Below are 19,082 nucleotides of genomic sequence, written 5' to 3'. Positions count from 1 at the left end.
CAAAGAAGGTAAACTGAATAACATCCTTCCAGTAGTCTTGTTTACACATGGTGTATTGTAGGTGAAAAAAGCAGCACTTTGATTGTTACTGATGCATAGAACGCTGCACTAGGGATTCACTGAAAGTCTGCTGAAGGTAACTGACATCTTTTCAACGCTCCTTTTGCCTCAAAGATGGTGGGCAATAGAAGCAAGATCCAACTGGGTTCCGGTACATTACACAGGAGTTGAAGTTTGACTGAGAATCTTTGATTCTAAGCAAAGTCCAAGTGCTAAAATTTATTATCAACTATAGGACAGAAGCAAGAGGATTATCTGTGTCAGTTTAAGGGGAGACCATTTATGCTGCACAATGTTACAAGCATGCATTCGGCTGGTGGAGGAGGAAAGCACATTGCTATAAACAGAGCGTATTAGTATATCTGAGGAGAGGTTTGAGGCCTTGTACATACATACAAAAATCTGAAATGCAGGGAGACACCGCAGTGTTACGCCTAAAGACACAACTGTTTTTGGTGGGCGTTATTTGAATGTTATAAAGTAACATGCATAACTGATTTGCCAGCAAGGAGAGGAAGGTTTCAGCCATACACGTAGCTTCTGCAGTTCATCATCTCAGTTATAAAATAAGGATCAGCCTAATAGAGAAGTTATATTAATTACTTACTCCTTGTAAGACTTGGAAGTTGTCATTAGTAGGTGGAGGGTCCTGATCTGGGTCAACCCCAACCCTACAGAAACATTAGGAAAACAAAGCAAGTGGTGTTATTGAGGATTGAAAATGCTGTAAGTTTGGCAGAATGCATTTAAAAGCACCGTAAGCATCCAGCAAAGCTGCATTCAGAGAGATTATGAGAATAGTTTGAAGAAGAGCTGTCCATTATTTCCGTGCAGTCAAACAGCTAAACAAGAGGCTTCTTCACACAAGTAGCAACTACCTGTAGACAACAGCTTTAACTCTACCTCAGCACCAGCTTTAACTGCTTACCTTTGCTGCCAATTCTGCCAGGATACTTGCAAATACTACTTTTGGCCTAAAAAGATGAAACATGTATGATACCTTCTTCATTGGAGAAGATCCAAAGCAGAAAATCACAGACTAAGGAAAAGTCCAGTCTAAATATTTGACACAGCAAGTAACTCGACTGCCCAATGGGCCTGACAATGGCCCAAAAATACCATTAAGAAAACACAGTGTAAAGTGTCAAAAATACTTGATGAAGATCCATAATGTTTATTTGATGCAAGTTTCATTCACCTAACACAAAACAGTCAAAGTGGATTATCAAATGGTCTGCATAGTCCAGCCACTCATCCAAGGGAGGGTCAGTATGATAAGACTGTGGATGACCATAGAATAGTATATTGGTAAGAAACTACTTCTTTTTGCACTGTTATCAGGCATTTTATTACCGATCTATTTTTTCACCTGGCTCTTTTATCCAGGACAGGAATTTAATATGATACTTGTAATTAAGTTCTTTTTTTTCCCCCAGTCTATTCTTAAGACTTGAGTTGTCCAGCCTCAAATACTAATGATCTTTCAATCTCTGGAAGTCTAAATTCCACAAGAAAGTACAACCTTACGTGTAAGGTAAGACTGCCAGTGTCAAATGTTTTGTGTTTCAGTTCTGTGGCATAGCATAAAGACTGGAGAATGAAGCATTTAGTAACAAAAGCATTGTGTGAAATGGCTCACATTAATTGCCCCAATTTTAGAAGAAACTGAGCTGATTTAGTATAATTTGTTACCTAGACTTTGTGTACGCTTTTTCTAGCCATAGTGCCTACGGAATCTCCCTTCTGAAACAGTAACCAGAAACCAACACAACGTTGCAGGTCTGTCCAGGGGATGTATGCTCATGTAAGGCAATCGATCCAGACACGCTTTACTTTCAGACATACATTGCATTGATTAAAGTAACAAGGAATACCACTGAATAGTTTCAGGGCAGAACTCTATAAAAGAGAAGTAGGCATTAAAGCAAATGTTTAACTTATCCTTGCGGACTCAAGGCCAATCCAAAGCCTAACTCAACAGTGTAGTTCAGCGAAAATCCAGGAGGCAGCTCTAAGACAACTGCAGCTACCTCACATTGAGCTTGTGCTGACTGGGTCCTTGGCTTGGATTTTTCCTCTCTCATGTCTCCTCATCCCTTCGTTTTTCCTTTCATAGCAAGAAACAGAGCATCGTGTACTGGACAGACTGGGAACCAGACTGTAACGTGCCAGAATGAAATGCCACGCTAAAGAGCTCTGCAAGGTTACAAGAGCTGACACATTACTGCTTAGGCCATTGCTAAGCAATGAAGACAGGACAAGAAGGGCTTCCTGCAGACAAAACTAGTTACCTCACCCAACATCAGGAAACAAGCTCAGTATGGCAACATGTGAGACTGACCATTCCTTCATAAAAACACAATAATAATAAAGATTTGTGGCTTTTCTAGTTCCAACTGCACATCAGGGAGGTCCAACACACTACAACCACCAGACTTGAGTTAGCCATGCAGCTGGCAATATGGACTGTGAGCCCACAAAACTTATTCCAGAAGATGAACGTAGCTTGCATTCCCAAAATAATTTTAACTTGCTTCTACCCATTCACTTCATGTTATATAAAAGCATAAACAATCATCTCAGCTTCTATACGACTAATAAAGTTGTGCCTTTGATTCCTTCCTTGAGACAGTGGAAAGGGGCTAAGAAGACGACCAAAGCAAGATGACCATACTATTCAGGGAAAAGCAGATCATAGGGTAGGTGTTTGGGTTCACTGGCTTCCTGAAGAGTATGATCCCTTTTCTATATTAAAACATGTCCTGTTTCAGAGAAGGAAAAACGAAAAACAAACAAACAAAAAAACCTACAGAAGTTTCTTTCAAAATTGAAATAACATGTGGACAGATTCACCTTTTTAATGGTTTTCAAAATTATTCTTCAGGGTAACATATTTTGAATTTCTCCAATGAATTCTTTTTACAGCCACTTTATCCCCTCCCTTAACTTCATGTTTCAAAGCTTGTCTCTCAGTTCGCAGATTAACACAAAATGCAATACTACTTTGAATTCCCACAACTACTTTCACTAGTGTACAGTATCTTTCACCAGAGTGAAATGTATAGAAAGCATTTATTATTCAGAGCAAGTCCATCTGGTCAAGTTTCACATTATATACACATAGCTCTCCAACAAATGCTGTTTTTGTAGACCCTGCACCTCCAATTTCCAAGACAGCCTCATTTTTATTACCTGAAACAGAACAACACATGAACAGTCAGGTATCCCCTTAAGCTCCTTTACAAGGAAGAGAGGCTCAGAGAACATTTAGTTACTTCACTCTTAATTGCTTTCATAACTGAAAGTACAAGGAAAGCTGGTGTATGCATGGATAGCTTTCATCATAATTCTTATTGATGAAAGAAAAAAAAAAAAAGAAAAACACTTTACATCCTGAAGTACATTTAAAAAGCTTCCTATAACTAAAATGTGCTATAAAAGCCAATGACAGTTTTTCATTTATCTGAACAATATTCGCATGTAGAAAAATTGTTACTGGGTTGGCTTATGCAAATTCCCTTTCAGAGATCAGAGGCACAGGGTAGGAAGTCTCACTACGGATTGTGGTGTTTTACTCAAACATTCCACAGCCCACGAGCACAGCTTGGAGTGGATCACCCCGTGCAGCCACAGAGGAGCCCACAGGGCAGTGGTGGCTGAGGCCTGGAGGAGGGACAGCCTGCATAGGGGCAGGAGGGCTGAGGGAGCTGCTGCCTGTGGGGACCCATGTGGGGCAGTGCCTGAAGGTGGGCCCTGAGCTATGGAGCTGTGTTTGGGGCAGTACTGGGAGTGCTGCAGCCCACGGGAAGTCCATGGGGATCAGCTCAGGGTGGATGCCACTGTAGGATGGACTCACGTGAAGCAGGGGCACAGTGATCATGGAGGGATGGAGCGTCATGGGCTGGCAGCAGCCTCGAGAAATATACTGGAACACTCAAACACTATGACTATGTACAATTCAGCAATTTAAGCAGCATGCTAGGAGATAGCTGATACAAACATGGAAACCAAAAATGTGGAAAGGAACAGTGGGGGAAAAAAAAAAAAAAAAAGCAGGTAAAACTGCTTCGAGTTCTCCACTATGTCATTTTTCTAAATAGACAGAACAGTTTCTTTTGATATTTCAAAAGCCTTTCCAAGGCCCTACAAGACCTGGATGAGAAGTTACCAAAATATAACTATTACATCCTAGCATATGTAGTTGCAGTGACGGCCGGGAATGACCACAATAAATAGTACTTCTCACATTTGCTCTATGTGCTGCTTTAATACTAACTCTGTGCATCTCTGATAAATTTAGCACTCAACAGAACTTGCACATGTGACAGGCTCTGTGAAAAATTTACCATTGCTCTACACCAAAAATTTTGTGTGTTGTACATAGTGGCACATACAGATGATAGAAATACACTGTGCTTCAAGATATTTTCCTTTTTCCTGTCAGTTCTAGAAACAACCAGCTGATTCTCTGTCATCTCCACTCTTATCAGCACCTTGCTACAAAGCAATCTAACAACATTTACTTTTAAAAAATACATTTCAAGGAGGCTGAGATAAATCATCTGCAGAAGTCCCCTCCTCTTGAACAGCTGTACGTAGTAGCCCCAAAGAATGCCTAAGACTGCCTATGTGACCAAGGATAACAAGATCACATCCATAGTTTTCTCAGCTTTCAAGCCTTCCCAGGCCAAAGACATTCATTTAGTTTCATTAATTACACATAAATGATAGCTAAAGTTACTGGTAGAGTGGTTGGTTGGTTTTTTTTTTTTGGTTGCATAGTTGTTTGTAAGGCTAAATACTTAATGCTTGATCCATGCTCTCCCAGTCCACAAGAAGCAATCTAATTCTGAAGTGAGGAATATCTATGGCACTGCAAAAGAGAAGAAGCAGCAATAGCATGCCATAGTATAGAAGAAGAGTATACAGTGTTACGAAGATAAAGGAAGGCAAGCACCAGGTTAATTTGGTATCAAGGAAAGCACAGTGTCACCTGAAATACAGCCAGCGGCTTTCACTCATCTCTTCCACCGATGGAACATGGTCACCAACTCTGGTACAGTACAAGAATGGAATGTGAGTAACAAAAAGCTCATGAGATGACAGCTTTACAGAACTACCTAGCAAAATAAAACAAAAACCCTTACCCAAACAAAACAGACAAAATACACAAAAATAAGAATGACAGAACAATGGCATAGTGACAAAAATCATAGAAATTAACCATAACAGCTCTTTTTGATGGAGATGTCCAATAACATTCTTCATTTGTTCAGATCCAGGCTAGGAAAACACCTGAATTCACAACACAGGCTACACATTCATAACTTCTACACTGTATAAATTATACTCAAGAGCTCTTAAGAGAAATGCTACAGGAAGACAAAGTTGATCAAAGACAATTCCCAGCACTTTGGACTCATGTATCTTCTGGAGGGGAGAAAGTAAGTAAAGAAAAAGTCACAACAGAAATCCATGCATATACCAAAGAGGCTGCCACCATTTACTAGTTTTAGAGCAAATACTGATAATACATATGTAAAATACTCAACTGGCTTAACTAACAGTAAGCTAACAAAATCCAAGATAATTAATCTTCAGTCACAGTAGAGCACTCTCACCACTTGCTTTGCCTTTTTTCTACTGTACTTAAGAACAAACAAACAAGCCAGAGTATGTTTTGTTTCTAGTACTTTCCAATATAAGTTCCTTAGCAATTCATGGTGTTGTTCCACCCCACCTCTCTCCAAATCTGCATGAAAGCATACAGCATCAATTGTGTACTGCCTGTCTGAAATACAAGCCTAGGTTACCACCAATCCACACAGGTCTTACTTTACAAAGAACAGGTATGCATACTGACTGCAGGCTCATGTTTAAGAACCAAATACTTAAAGCTCACAGCTTGTGCTACTACTACAGGTGTGCAGTAGTCTAAACCTTCGAAGCTAAGGCAAATGCCAGACTTTGGGTAGATTTGGTTTTTGGATTTTTAATTCCCATGCCAACATACATTACAGGTCAGAGTAGTCAGAATTTTAAGTCCAGCACAGAGAAAGGTTTGCATATGCAGCAAAAGCTAAAATTAAAAATTGCCCAGTAACTTCAATTCTGTGACTTCTTTTTGCTGTACCTTTGCCAAGTCAGTATTACAGACATCTGGGAAAACATCAGTATGAGTGAGTGCATTTTTGGAAAATTTTAGCTATTTTGGAAGAGATCAACTGTTTTGTAGATGGTGGCTGAGGAAGAAGGCAATTCCCATCCTGATATTTTAAATAATAAAAATAAAAATAAAACGAAAGCTTATCACTCAAAAACTCTAGCATTGGATAAGCTGCTGCAGAAGTCAGCTTTAAGGTACCTTTGGTACTACTTTACTTGGCCTAACCAAGGTAATGACTCCTGAAACTGCCCATGCAGGCTTGGCAGAGCTCAATCAGTTAAATTCATATTATCCCATCAACCCAGATCCTACAGAGCCTGGGTGTTCCTCACTCTTTTTCTCTCTGGTGGGAATAGCCGTGTTTCAGACCACAAGAACTGCCATGCTTATATCCAGGCATCTAAAGAAGGAGGTGATCCTTCTCCTACCAGGGAAAAATCTCACAGGGCTGGTCCAGCAAGGCTAGAGAACTGATGGCTCTATTGCACTCCCATCAAAAAAGATTTGTGACTGATGACAAGGAATCGAAGAAAGCAGAATATGGAGAAGAGAAATTGAACATAGATAGAAGACTGGAGAAAACAGTACAGAAATACATGGCAAAAGGAAAGAGCTTACAACAGAGGGAAATGGACAATGCACATGCCCACCCTATAGAGGCAAAAGAAAGTAGTTAGAAGGCAGGCTTAGAAAATGATAAACCAAATGGTGGATCTGAACTGTAAAAAAATGGAAATAAGGAGGAAAGCAGAAGGGTGTGATCTCTTATTGAACAATTCCCACCTCAGACACAGACACAATACAAGGCTGGATCCCAGCATCACTTCTTGTCATTGCAGCACACTGAAACATGGTGTTCAAGAAAGGCATTTTATCCAAAGCCTAATAGCTGGACCACCCTGGTCCAGATTCATCCAGACACTGTCATCAAGCTGTTAGTTGCTATATGAACTGTCTACCTATCTGGGTTAAAGATGAAACTATGTGAGACTACTTAGTTTTATGGTTATTTTTTTGTTGTTTGCTTATTTAAAGAGGGGGAAAAGAAAAAAAAAATATATATATATAACTAGATAAAGAGCTCCTTGAAAGATTATATTTGCAAAGTCACGCAGAAGGCACTAAATACCTAAGCTGACATTGTCCAGACAGCCTAAGTATATTAAATGGAAAGTTATAATCCTCATGTTTAAGATTCCAAAAAAGGTGGCTTAATATAATTGAAATTACTTCTTTAAGATGCACAAATGTTTGAAGCAGCTTATGAAGGAGAAGCAGGCATTAATCTACACATTGCTTCACAGTAAGAACTAGGTCAAAACCTAACAAAAAAAAAGAAAAAGGGAAATATTTTTCTAGTTCCCCTCTTCCTTCTCCTGTAACGAATAAATGAAGCTATATGTCAGCTACTTTTTAGAAAAGAGGAACTTTGCCACTGGCTTTTGATTTACAGAGCTAATTTACTGGAAACGTTAAAGCTTCACACAGGAAATTGTTTCTTCACTTTAATCTCAACAAAGTAAGAGATTTTCATTTTTAATATTCGAGTAAGTTGTTTTAATTTCTACCAGAAAACACCTACTACTAAAAAAAAAATCAGTTTATATTCACATACATGAATATGTTCCACAGCCAAGACAGCGCATAAATTCAAATAGAGTTGATGTCATGGCTTTACACTGGATTCTGGTGGTAATTTTTAAACTCACCTAAAATCAAGTGGCAGAAACAAAAAGCACCTGAAGATCCCATTATTTTTGCTTGGATTTTGTTGTCACAACCTTACTTTCCCCAACTAGGGATCACCAGAAGAAAAGAACAAAGCATGCAAGCCAACTGCCATTCAAACAATAGGTACATGCCTCCACCTGAGCTACAGCAACTCCAGATCCTTGCATAACCATTGCCTCACACATGCAGCTACCTCTGCATGAACACAGTGCTACCAAGCCAGGCTGAAAGTCTTGGCTGCAGCCAGCTCTATGCTACTGTTATATTTAAACTGTGCAGGCTAATCTTAAAGATCTCGTCATTTATGTCTTCCTTAACACCCCAAAAACTGCTGTGAACTTCACAAGAGAGATGGACTTTTAAGAGTCTGCACAAATCCTGGCATTCAAGCCCAACACACGAGTGGCATTAGTTTCCTATTTCTCTCCATTTACTTTCTCCAGAGAACAGTGAACCTTCTATCTTTTTATCTCTCTTCTTCTAAACAATCCTAGACAGGAGCACTGCTTATTACCAGCCTCTGGCTCTGTTATCTTACGGTAAGTGCCAGAGCTGAGAAAGCATCCAAAGAAGTGCTGTCTCAGCACTACACAGTGCACCTGTGTGAGGCACTGGGAAAGAAGAGCACCTTCATCTCCTCCTGCCTACCTCACTCACCGGGGGGAAAGTGATGGAAAAGCAGCACGCGTTTAAAATTCAGCTGGAAAGTAATCTGTCGCTTCCCTGCATATGAAAAGTGAGGCGGGACTTCGTGCTTTCCCACAGAAAGGACTTGGTCACAACGCAGAACACCAGAACCCAGGTTTCTAATTCTTCATCAGCTGCACACGGCTGCCACCTCCTGGCACGAATCTGAGGTCATCCCTAGGAAGAGCAGCTTCAGTGATCAACACTGAAGTCTTCAGGGCAGCTGCAGGCAGACCCAAGCAGTTCTCTGCAATACTTCTCTCTTATGTGGAGTTCCCCTGCTGACACGATATCCTTCTCTTCATAGACAAACTAAACATTTATTTTCTATTAAGCATGTCAAACAAGTGATGATTAAAATAATTACTTAAATAAATGTGGTTAACATTTTAAAAAGCTAAACACTCCAGCCCATGGTTCAGCCAACCATCTGCTGGCAGCTGCTCTTCCAGGATGAGAGGCTCCTTGAGCCCAGTTCAATCTTGGTAGACTGCAAAAATGTTTTTACCTATCTACTGCTTGCAAGAACTCATCTCCTGCTCTCTTGTATCCCACGCCCCAGAAAGCTTCTGTACACTGCTGGTCGAGCAGACACCATCTGCCTGCTTTGCTGTAATTAGCATGGGGTTTCCTTATATACCACTATTAGCCAGAAATCTGCTTCCATTTCCAGAGGTGCCTAATGGAAAGCTGCACGTGGTACCTACTCCAGGCATCTTGTCAGAATCATTAAACAGCTTTCACATGGAAAGAGACACCAGTCAGGCTGAGCTGAGAAGTATCACTCATGGTCAAATGATACCACATTAAAAATGACTCAGGAGCTGTGGAATCGTTTTGCTGTTGATCTCAAGACCAGGTATTGCATATGCTGTTGCTAGCAGCATGATCTTTGGTGACCCTGACTACATGGAAGTGATATCTCTTTCTGGAGTACTAGCTAAACATCTGGAAATTGCATTTAAAGGACAAAAATGACAAAATTGGCACCAAAATATAAAAGGAAACCAGGATTACCAGTGTCTGCTGCTAAGCAGAGCTGAGAAACTGTAAATCACTGTTGTAATTTCTCAGGCTGGAAGCATCTGACATTGAACGCAGCTGTCTTCCTGGCACAGAACCGTTCAACTCTGTCAAATACATATCCTTAATGACAGGTTGTCAGGCAGTCTGACATATCACAGTTTGTAGTAAGCTCATCCCATAAACTTCAAAACTTGCTGTTGACATTACTGTATCAGATAGTTTGGCTTCAGCTGATCCATTCATACTTTTTTTTTTTCCCCAATCTAGAAAGCACTTGCTACCTATTACTACAAGTAGTTCACTGAAATTTTACAAGAAGAGCAACAATCCTTGAAGATTGTTAGTACTTCCTAAGACAGAAACTATCTTTGCTTTTTACTGTTCTAGCACAATACAACAGTAGACATTCTGGTTAGTATAACTAGGCTCCATCGTACTTTTCTTCCCTCCCCACACTAACTATCAAAGCTTTCAGATTGCCAACAGAAGTTGTCCTTAAGAATTGAATCATGATTCTTCAGGGCTTCTGTTGATAAGCAGTCTCAAACACTTGCAGCCCTAAAGTGCTAAGTATTGACCAGAATTTACAGACAAGTGGCTATAATTGTGTTGTTTGTTATTTCCATAGATCACTTCAAAACAGAGGGAACACACAGATAAGCAGGTTCCTATTTATCTCAGTTGTTCAGACTGAGATGTTGTTTAGGCTGTTAATTTTGTTTAGATAAATGTTTAAAGTGCATTCAGTATAGCATTAGAATCTCCATCTAACTTGGAAAACAACACAACCATTACCCATAGGCAGAAGATGGGGAAATACAGGATGAGAAGTCAATATAGAAACAGATTGGCTAATACTTTCTTTTTTGTATCTAGCAATGCTATTCCCACATTCTACTGGGCTGACAAGGATCTACACGCTTACTCACAGACCACTAGGAAGCTTAGGCCAAATACCTGCAACATCTTGTTTTGTTTTTGAACCAGCCTGCACTAACATTAGAATGTTCTAGATACCTAGAGCATATCTAGCAAGCATCAAACAAGTTTACCACCTGAAAAGTGAAGTTTCCCCAGCACACAGCTACATACTGACCTGATGTTCAGCCATGACAGCATAGGAGTTGTGCCTCCACCAACAATCCACACAGTGAAGAAGACAATGAGGAGAGTTGTTGAGAACATCATCTGATGAGCATAGGTAGCAGTATCTCGTATAGCCAGGGCAAAGGCCATGGCTCCCCTGAGACCTATGTGGAAAAAAAATGAAATAGAGCTTCTGAAGTGCAATCACGCCGTCATAATACAGCATCTTTCCTTTTTTTCCAGACATACAGGCTTAAAGTGATAAGCAGAAAGCAAGGGGTTCAGAGTAATCTCACAAGAGTTTTAACTCCCTCAGTTTCATTGATAAATTATGCCCTGGGATGACTTAGACTGTAACTTGCTGAATCCACAAGTGTTAAGAATTATTCATAAATTAATAGGAAAGAAATGCAGAAAAAAAACAAGCTGTGGACAACAGCAAAATAAGTTTTGGTAATCGAGCAGCTCCCTGAATCTAAATGAATATGCACACTTCTTCAACACTTGAACTGAAAATACTCCATTCCCAACATGAGGTGATCGTAAGCTGCCAGCAGCTGTCATTTCAAGATGTCACTCTTCTTAGACATTACACTTTCTATGACAGTTGAAAGATACATGAGAGCATGCTACAGCTGCCAAGTCCCCTGTTAAGGAAACCTACACGTTTGCAGAACTATCTCCTGCTTTCATAATGCACATCTTGCGATTTAAAAAGAATTCTTGCTCTACCCAACATTTTTGCTCTTTTACCTGAAAACATCATCATGTGTTGAAAATTCCAGCTGATCTTATGCCTTCTGCCCAGATTCAGCAAGAAGGAGAGGGGGTAGATGTGTGCAGCTCTTCCCAAAAAGATCGCAATCTGATCACAGCTGAGGGTTAAGGATTTCACCTTCCCAGGATTTCAACACAGTCTTGGGCACCTGGCTCTAACATGAAACTTCTGTTTTAATGAGAAATTCATGCAACAATATCAAGTGTCATGCTATTCCTCTCTATATAGAACAGACTTACACCAAATCTGTGCAGAATGAACTCACTGCACCGAATGCAGACTATTATGACCATGTGTTTTTAATGAAGTTAAATTACATCTAGCACAAAGACCATCAGCTGTGCAAACAAAAACTTAAAATATCACATTATAAGCAACTACTACCTCCAACATAAGACTGCATTTTAGACCAGCAGAAATGCAGCCCTAGCATTGAAAGAAGGTCAATATAAAAGACCAGCAAGTGTCCACTACTATCGCTCTTACAGAGGCAATGTGACCTACCGGTCAGTGGGCATTTAAATGTTCAGAGAAACTACAAAGATGAATTAAAAAATAATCATCATTACTAGAGTGAGGTTCAAAAAGCTTTGAAAAAGTACTGCAAAAATTCATAACCGTAAGTGAAAAGCTCCTGCCCTCCTGCACTATGGTCCCAATGAATAACCAGAAAGCTGAATAAATGCTCCACCCATCTAAGGAACACCTGGGTACAAATTAGATCAATAAGCTGAAATCCTATTACACAACAACACAATACTGTTTATTTGCTGCTAGGATATCAACATTAGAAGAATGAAGCAGCTCTTATGGGAAACAAAAGCATTTATGAAAGAACTCAAGACTTATCTGGGTTGATGTTACACCCAAATACTGAAGTAAAACAATATAGTCCACCTTCACGGAGTGAAGATTTTGATCATTACTTTCACAAAAAGCTTCATGCAGTTATTCCAAGCAATTTTTACTGCAGTTCTTTCGGGCACTGCAGAAGTTACCATCATGACCAACACCTGTAGGAAGAATGAGTAGGATTTTGCTAATGACACTGAGGCCTTAGCTCTGCCTTTGCAGTCCAACCTTTCTCTTTCAACAGTAATGATGTTTACATATCCCCTCAGATCCCACTCCGTAAGGCATTAACTCAAGGGGGAAAGCAGCTACTAAGGCAAAATTATCTTCATCTTCCTCAAAATTTAAAAAAAAAAAAAAAAAAAAAAAAAAAAAGTTACACCAGAGGTAACAAAGGTTAAGTGTTGTAGTACAAAGAGATGTGAAAAATGCAGTAAAAGTAGGTGGGCAGGAAGAGAATAGAACAGAAATTCTGAGGACAAACAAGACTGATGGCATAGCTTGGACAGAGGACAGATGGGTATAGCAAAAACAAAAAAATTACAACATTCAGCACCCCAGACAACTATTTCATCTGTATCTTCAACCAGCGGTTGCCGGGATCCAGAACATTTGTTAATTCAGAAATAAAAGGTGTGAGGATGTGGAACATTTTTGTCAGTGTTTCAGAAAAGTAAATGATCAAAGATAAATAAAGATAAGTGCGATAAATCCCTAGAAGTAGTATAGATATGAGAGAAAGAGTAAGCTGGAGAAAAAATAAACACATTCTAGAATAGGCCGCTTTTATGCTTCCTGAGTTTTATCTCCATGGCAAAGAGCCCTACTCCTGCAGTAGGCAGAGAGAAGTCAAGACATGAACCTCCATGTACATCATTTCAATCACACTCTGAATTGCTCTGAATTTTCAAGCCTCCAGGAATACAGTGAAGGAATAAATATACAATCTGTTTTGAAAGGGGGCACGAGGAGAGATGAATCTAGCAACTCCCAGCTTATCTGAGGGAGACTACCACCAAAGTGCTCAGTTCTGAGGCAGCTGAGCGCCAGGTAAGAAGTCAGCCAGTGATGATGGGAACTGGATACCAGTTTGAACAAAAGTTTGAACACAACAGCATTACAAGCACTGCTTGCCATCAACAGCTGAGGCACATATTTTTGTCTTCTCCACTGACAAAAGCAACAGGAACAATTTTTCTTTTGGATCAGACTGGTGAAAAATCAAGAAGAAAAGTTTGGAAGTCAAAACCTTCTACCTCTACCTTGTTTGCCCTGACAACTTCTGCAACCTCTTACTCACAGAAATCCTAAGCTATTTCTCCATTTACATAAACTGACAAGCTCAAAGTGCTTTCACCTATGCTGTAAACATCTCTAGAGGAAAGACTGGGAAAGAGCAGAGGGATGAACACCTATTACTTCACTTGTTACAAATTACTGTCAAGAATCAAAGAGAGTTTGTATATGATTTCAAATGTCAGTTTGGTATCAAGTTACATCATGCAAATCCCTCTTAAGGCACTATTACAAAGCTTTCTCCAGCCTTAAGAACTAGATATCAATTGTGGGAATGGGAAAAAAACAGACTACAATGTAGATTCCTCTCTTCGGTAACTCAGGAGCCCTGAAAGTTGAAGATGCATTTCAGCTCATAGCCACAACACCATGCATGATTAACCTTCATGATGCAACATACTTTTTTGAATCATAAGGTCTGGAGAAGAATAAAAGTTTTGAGTCTTCCTTTCCCAAGAGACATTGACACTTGATGTAGATACAGTGAATAACAGACACAGTGAATAACAGACCAATCCAGGCACACATCCCCCTCTCCAAAACCTCTCTCCCCCGTATTCCCCAGCTTCTCTTCTTTTCCACTCCACTCGGACTCTTAAATTCATCTAGTATAACTTCTCCAGGTGGGCAACATATACATTTGAGATGAGAACAGATAAAAATCAGAGTCCTGAATGTCATCTGTAAATCCCTTACGCCTTAGGAAAAACAGACAAGCAGAAGATATTAAAAACAAACAAACAAAAACAACTCAAATAATTTGCATTGGTGAACTATTCTTCACCAAGAATTCCCTAGTATGCTCATCCATCACTTTACCTTTAGATTCAGTGTTTCTCCATATCTGTGCAGCAGGCACTCACATTTCCCAAGTAAGCAACTCCCTTTGCCTATGCTGATAAATGTAGCAGCATGCTGCTTCCCCCTTCTGCTGAAACTGATGTTTCCTAGCTAGGAAGGAAATCTGCAAATTCAGGTGTTGAAAGTTCCTCTGTGCTACAGCTACGTGGAGGAAAGCATATCCATTTACTGATATGTTGAACATACACGACTTTGTACCCACTCAGGTGCAGAGCCAACAACTTCGTGGCAGAGACCTCAGGGCTTTGATATAAGGGTTAATTAAATATTTTCTTAGACTTCTTGTGTCTGCAAGACACAGGAATACTCTGGTCAACCACCATTTATTTGGTCAATGTCATTTATTTGATGAAGCTAAAATGCACCACCAGTCTACAGGCGCACATGAAAATAGAGAAGCTTCAGACAAACTGAAAAAGGATACAAAAGCTCCAATGATGAAAACTGGGCTGAATATGTGTTTCTGGAAAGTAAACAGTGCCAAACCCATGTAAGAAAAGATGAAGTTCTCAGCCAGGAAGTGCAATACCTCAAATAGCTAAGGAAAGAAGAAAAAAAATAACATGTTAAAGGCCAAGCAATAAATATGCTTTTCAAAATACCAGTACACAGCACTATAGCAACAAATAGTACAAAAGGTGAAAGGATCTTGCCTGCTTAGTGCGACTTCTTGATTCAACTGATAAGTTATTGTACGTATAATGTGCCTGAGTAATTCCACAGAACAGGACAGCCACTACACCTGTAAACAGAATTACATGTAAAAAATACATCAGTCTGTTTACTATGCGAGCACAAGATATTTTCCCTTCTCAACTCCTTTTAGGTTACCCTTAACCTTGAGATTTTATGAACCTCATTTTCAAATCAAGGATGGGGCTGGGCATGCTGGGACACAGATGCTTTTAAGCCAAATGAAAGCTGTTCTTAAGAGCTTTTACTGCACAGAGTTCCACCCTCTATGGTATTGTACAGAATACAATACCATAGAATACAGAAGCTTTAATGCAAACATCATGTTTCTCACAGGAAGGTTTAATGAGAACATGCATACATGGCTAAGATGGGCAGGAATTCTCTTAGTGTGCTCAAAGCCACCAACTCACCAGTAAATCCACAGGCTTCTGCTAGCAGGAAAGTGCTCCAAGACATTAAGAAGAAGAGAGCCGTTTCCAGCAGAGGGAAGCAGTGTAACTTGGTAAACTTCGTCACGTTAAGTCATTTGTTAAGGGATCACAAGTAAAAGAAACCCACTGGTCCTTCAGCTTCTCTCTAACATTTACAAAAAGCGCTTTTATGTGCTAATAACCAGTGCTAGTCCAAAAAAAAATTTTTTTTGGCATGAAAAAACATCGATTCCATCATATTAAGAGTCCCTTTCACATCATTAATTTTAGATATGTGTGCTGCACAGCTGCAGCATAACTCACCTCTTTCAACTAATAGCTTACTCCATACCACATTTCCCTGCAAAGTACCAGCACAGAAGGGATATATACTCAGTGTTCCATTCAGATTGCTTTTTCTTTTTCCCCTCACAGTATATTTTATTTTTAGACAATGATCTGCACACGCATACTCACTGGTCACCTTTAGATAAACCATAAAATGCATTCAGAAGTGTTTCATTTACAGGGCTGATCTCAACTACAGAAACCCTGGGATGAAGCACACTTATCAGAATTTTTCCACTCAGATTTGTGGAGAAGTATTTTTCAGCCAGTTTGGATATTTCTGCATTTTTAAGGTAAAACTGATATCCTGCCTACAAGAAGATAGATTTCTTCTCTCTGTGTTGATACATCTTGGATAAAACACCAGCACAACCACAGCAAGCTCAGCATTTTCCATGGGAAGAAAAAACAAATTTATCTTCCAAATGAGAGAACTTGAATAATGTCAAACACACAGAATTAACAGTTCACATAGGTAGCAAATAGTGAAACAAGTTTCAGCTGCCTTAAATACAGCTCTCCACATATTTCAAAATTTTTCTTCCCATTTATGGGAATTTTTTTCCTCCCTTCTCTCACTATTTTGGCAACACGTAAATAGCACAGCTTACTATAGCTCAGGTGTTGATAGCTACACAACTGTACAGGGAGTTATAGAAAGTAATAATGTGCTACAGGAGTGGTAGAGAAACCTCTGTTCCTTCTGAAGGCTGATGGCTGGCAGTCTTTGAAATCCAAGCAGGGCAACAGCAAGAGAACAACAGTATGGAGACTTGGAACAGCAAGATGCAGCACTTTCCCTGTCTACAGGAAGGCAATCAGCACCTTGACAGAGACATCAGGGCTGCACCACCATCCACCACTCCTCTCCACATACAATATAGCTGCACCCAGGGCTCTCTGTGGCATTACACAATCAGAGCTAATGGCAACACAGCTACTTGGGGAGTCATGGTTCAGTACATTAAAAACAATGAGGAGCACTACTTTCACAGGAAATTCACAGGCCCTGGGAGGTCTGCAGCTCACAGCACTCTTTGTGATTCTTGCAAGAAGTATTCAGTTGGCCCACAGGACTCACTGGAAGCAGTCTCCCAAGGGCTTTGTCACAGAATACGGTGTTCACAGCCACAAGTGATTCACACCAGAGGCAAACAGCTGGCAGCATTTCAGTGGTTAGCACAAAGCACTCCTGAGCATGGCTACCTGCTCCCCACCCACACTACTGCTTCCTGTTGGCATTCCGCATGGCTCAGAGAAGGGAAGGGCTCTGAAGCACATATTCTAGGTGCAACTTCAAACACAACCCTACTTTGCCAGAAGGCTGAACTCAAAACAAAAGCCCAAATCATGATCAGAAAGTCTCCACGACTGCTGGCATTAAACAAAACATAAAACTCAGCATTTTCTAAATAGCTGTTACTCTCCACATGGTCCTTTTCCTACATAATCCATCTCCCTGCCATTTTTGAAGACATACTACATGGATCACTCCTACCTCCCAACAGACTTACTGTGTAATATCATACTTCTGAAGCAGCAACCACTTGAGCAGTACTTACAACCCATCTTCCACAGAAGACTTAGATAATCCCACTACAAATTTATCCAGTGCCTGACTCAAAAGGAATTCATGTATTTCCTTAGCAACTAGACAGTCACATCTGTTGCTCCACGGGAGAAGAAGAGGTTGAAGGTTGATCTCCTGAAGTCAGAAAAGGAGCCCCATTCGAACCAATTCCTCATTTCCAGTCTTTTCTGGCAGCCTTGTGAATCAAACTCTTTATTTCTCTTGCCATTATAGTGTAAGCAACATATCAAAGTAATTTACTAAATTCAAAATTAAGACTTGTGGTCACCATTCTGGAGGAAGAGGAGGGTGATAGAAAGGAAAAAAAAAAATCACTTATTTATTTTATTTTAATTGACCAAATTGAAGTAATACTTCAAAATAATTACTTGCTTTCCTAATTTGAACATTAAAGCAAAGAGTTTTCTTTCTTTATTTCTTAGCTATAGCATTTTGGCTTCACTTCATTCCAGCCAGGTAGATTCTACAATTTAGAAAGAAAATACCAAATGATGCAATACTTTAAATGTTATTAAAAAATAATAATAATAACCAAAGGCTTTGAGGCCAAGACAGTTCACTGAAAGCCAGAACAAGTTTAAATATATTGTTTGCAATGTACTTGCAAAATAAGTATTCTGTCTATTTTTAAAGGACAGTGCATGACTGCATGAATGCCCTTTGCTGGTAGAGAGGTATGGTGATGGGTACTTCACAGCTATGACAGAGCTACAGAACATTGCTTGGGAGTAAGGTTCTATTCACTCATGACTGAAGTTACAGGTTCTAACTAGCAAAGACTAAAATGCACATTTACTGTTACTTTCTATATTATTACACACCATTAAGTAGTTTTCCAAAATAAAATAGTTAAAATTGTATAATTAAGCAACAGTTTATGCATTTTTATGCATTTATTTTTAAACCAGAGGCTGTCTTGTGAACAGCATCCTTCCTACTAGTCTCATAGCACCCTCCTGAGCAAAGCATTAGAAACAGCAAGAACCAATTGCTGCTTTAGAACATGATTTTACAAAATGGATTTGAAAGTATTCCAGCTGCAATTAGAAGCAACTCAGAAAACCAAAACCACAGCAACAGCATTTGAGCAGCTAGACCTATAGGTGGCCAGTGGCTTAAAAGCCAGTTTAAGAATCATCATTTTGGGTCACATCAACCGTAGAACAGTGGAACTGGAAGACAAAACACGAAAGCATCACAGCACATATTCCTCTTTATATCTGAAAAGTTTCCATTATGCAGGATACCATTGGGCAAATCTGAGCGGTGTGCCTGTAACTAAATACAGCTGAGACACTACTGCTTAAGATAAAGAATCACTGGTTCATTATTATTGTGCAAAATATCACATTTTACCCTTTCTTGGTCAGTTTTCAGAAGCCTAGGGAGATCAAAGCAAGCTGAGACACACAGAAATATTGTTATCCTTCTCAGTCTAAAAGAAAAAAAAAAATTGATTCTTTTCCCCTCCAGGAGAAGAACCACAAGCTTAAG

The 19,082-nt window shown here is 39.7% G+C and overlaps 1 protein-coding gene and 1 long non-coding RNA gene across 3 annotated transcripts in view; both read right to left on the bottom strand.

Annotated features, from left to right (window-relative positions):
- Positions 1–19,082, bottom strand: part of LOC125688422 (uncharacterized) — a 140,619-nt gene that overhangs the window by 27,872 nt on the left and 93,665 nt on the right. The gene's annotated exons all lie outside the window — the stretch shown is intronic.
- SLC9A7 (solute carrier family 9 member A7) overlaps positions 1–19,082 on the bottom strand; it is an 81,629-nt gene that overhangs the window by 27,872 nt on the left and 34,675 nt on the right. Inside the window, exons 8-14 of one of the 2 annotated variants that reach the window (XM_048934502.1) lie at positions 15,650–15,755; positions 15,197–15,285; positions 14,968–15,081; positions 11,510–11,621; positions 10,767–10,920; positions 5,054–5,113; positions 668–731 (exon numbers count right to left, since the gene is read on the bottom strand). In XM_048934502.1, coding sequence (XP_048790459.1) covers positions 668–731; positions 5,054–5,113; positions 10,767–10,920; positions 11,510–11,621; positions 14,968–15,081; positions 15,197–15,285; positions 15,650–15,755 — 699 coding nt within the window. The remainder of the gene's footprint in view (positions 1–667; positions 732–5,053; positions 5,114–10,766; positions 10,921–11,509; positions 11,622–14,967; positions 15,082–15,196; positions 15,286–15,649; positions 15,756–19,082) is intronic. The other variant, XM_048934504.1, reaches the window with a different exon arrangement.

This window comes from Lagopus muta, chromosome 1 (assembly GCF_023343835.1).
Source record: "Lagopus muta isolate bLagMut1 chromosome 1, bLagMut1 primary, whole genome shotgun sequence".
In the NCBI taxonomy this organism is placed as follows: Eukaryota; Metazoa; Chordata; class Aves; order Galliformes; family Phasianidae; genus Lagopus; species Lagopus muta.
The sequence above is the reverse complement of the archived record's forward strand: the minus strand, read 5'-3'. Positions and strand labels throughout refer to the sequence as shown.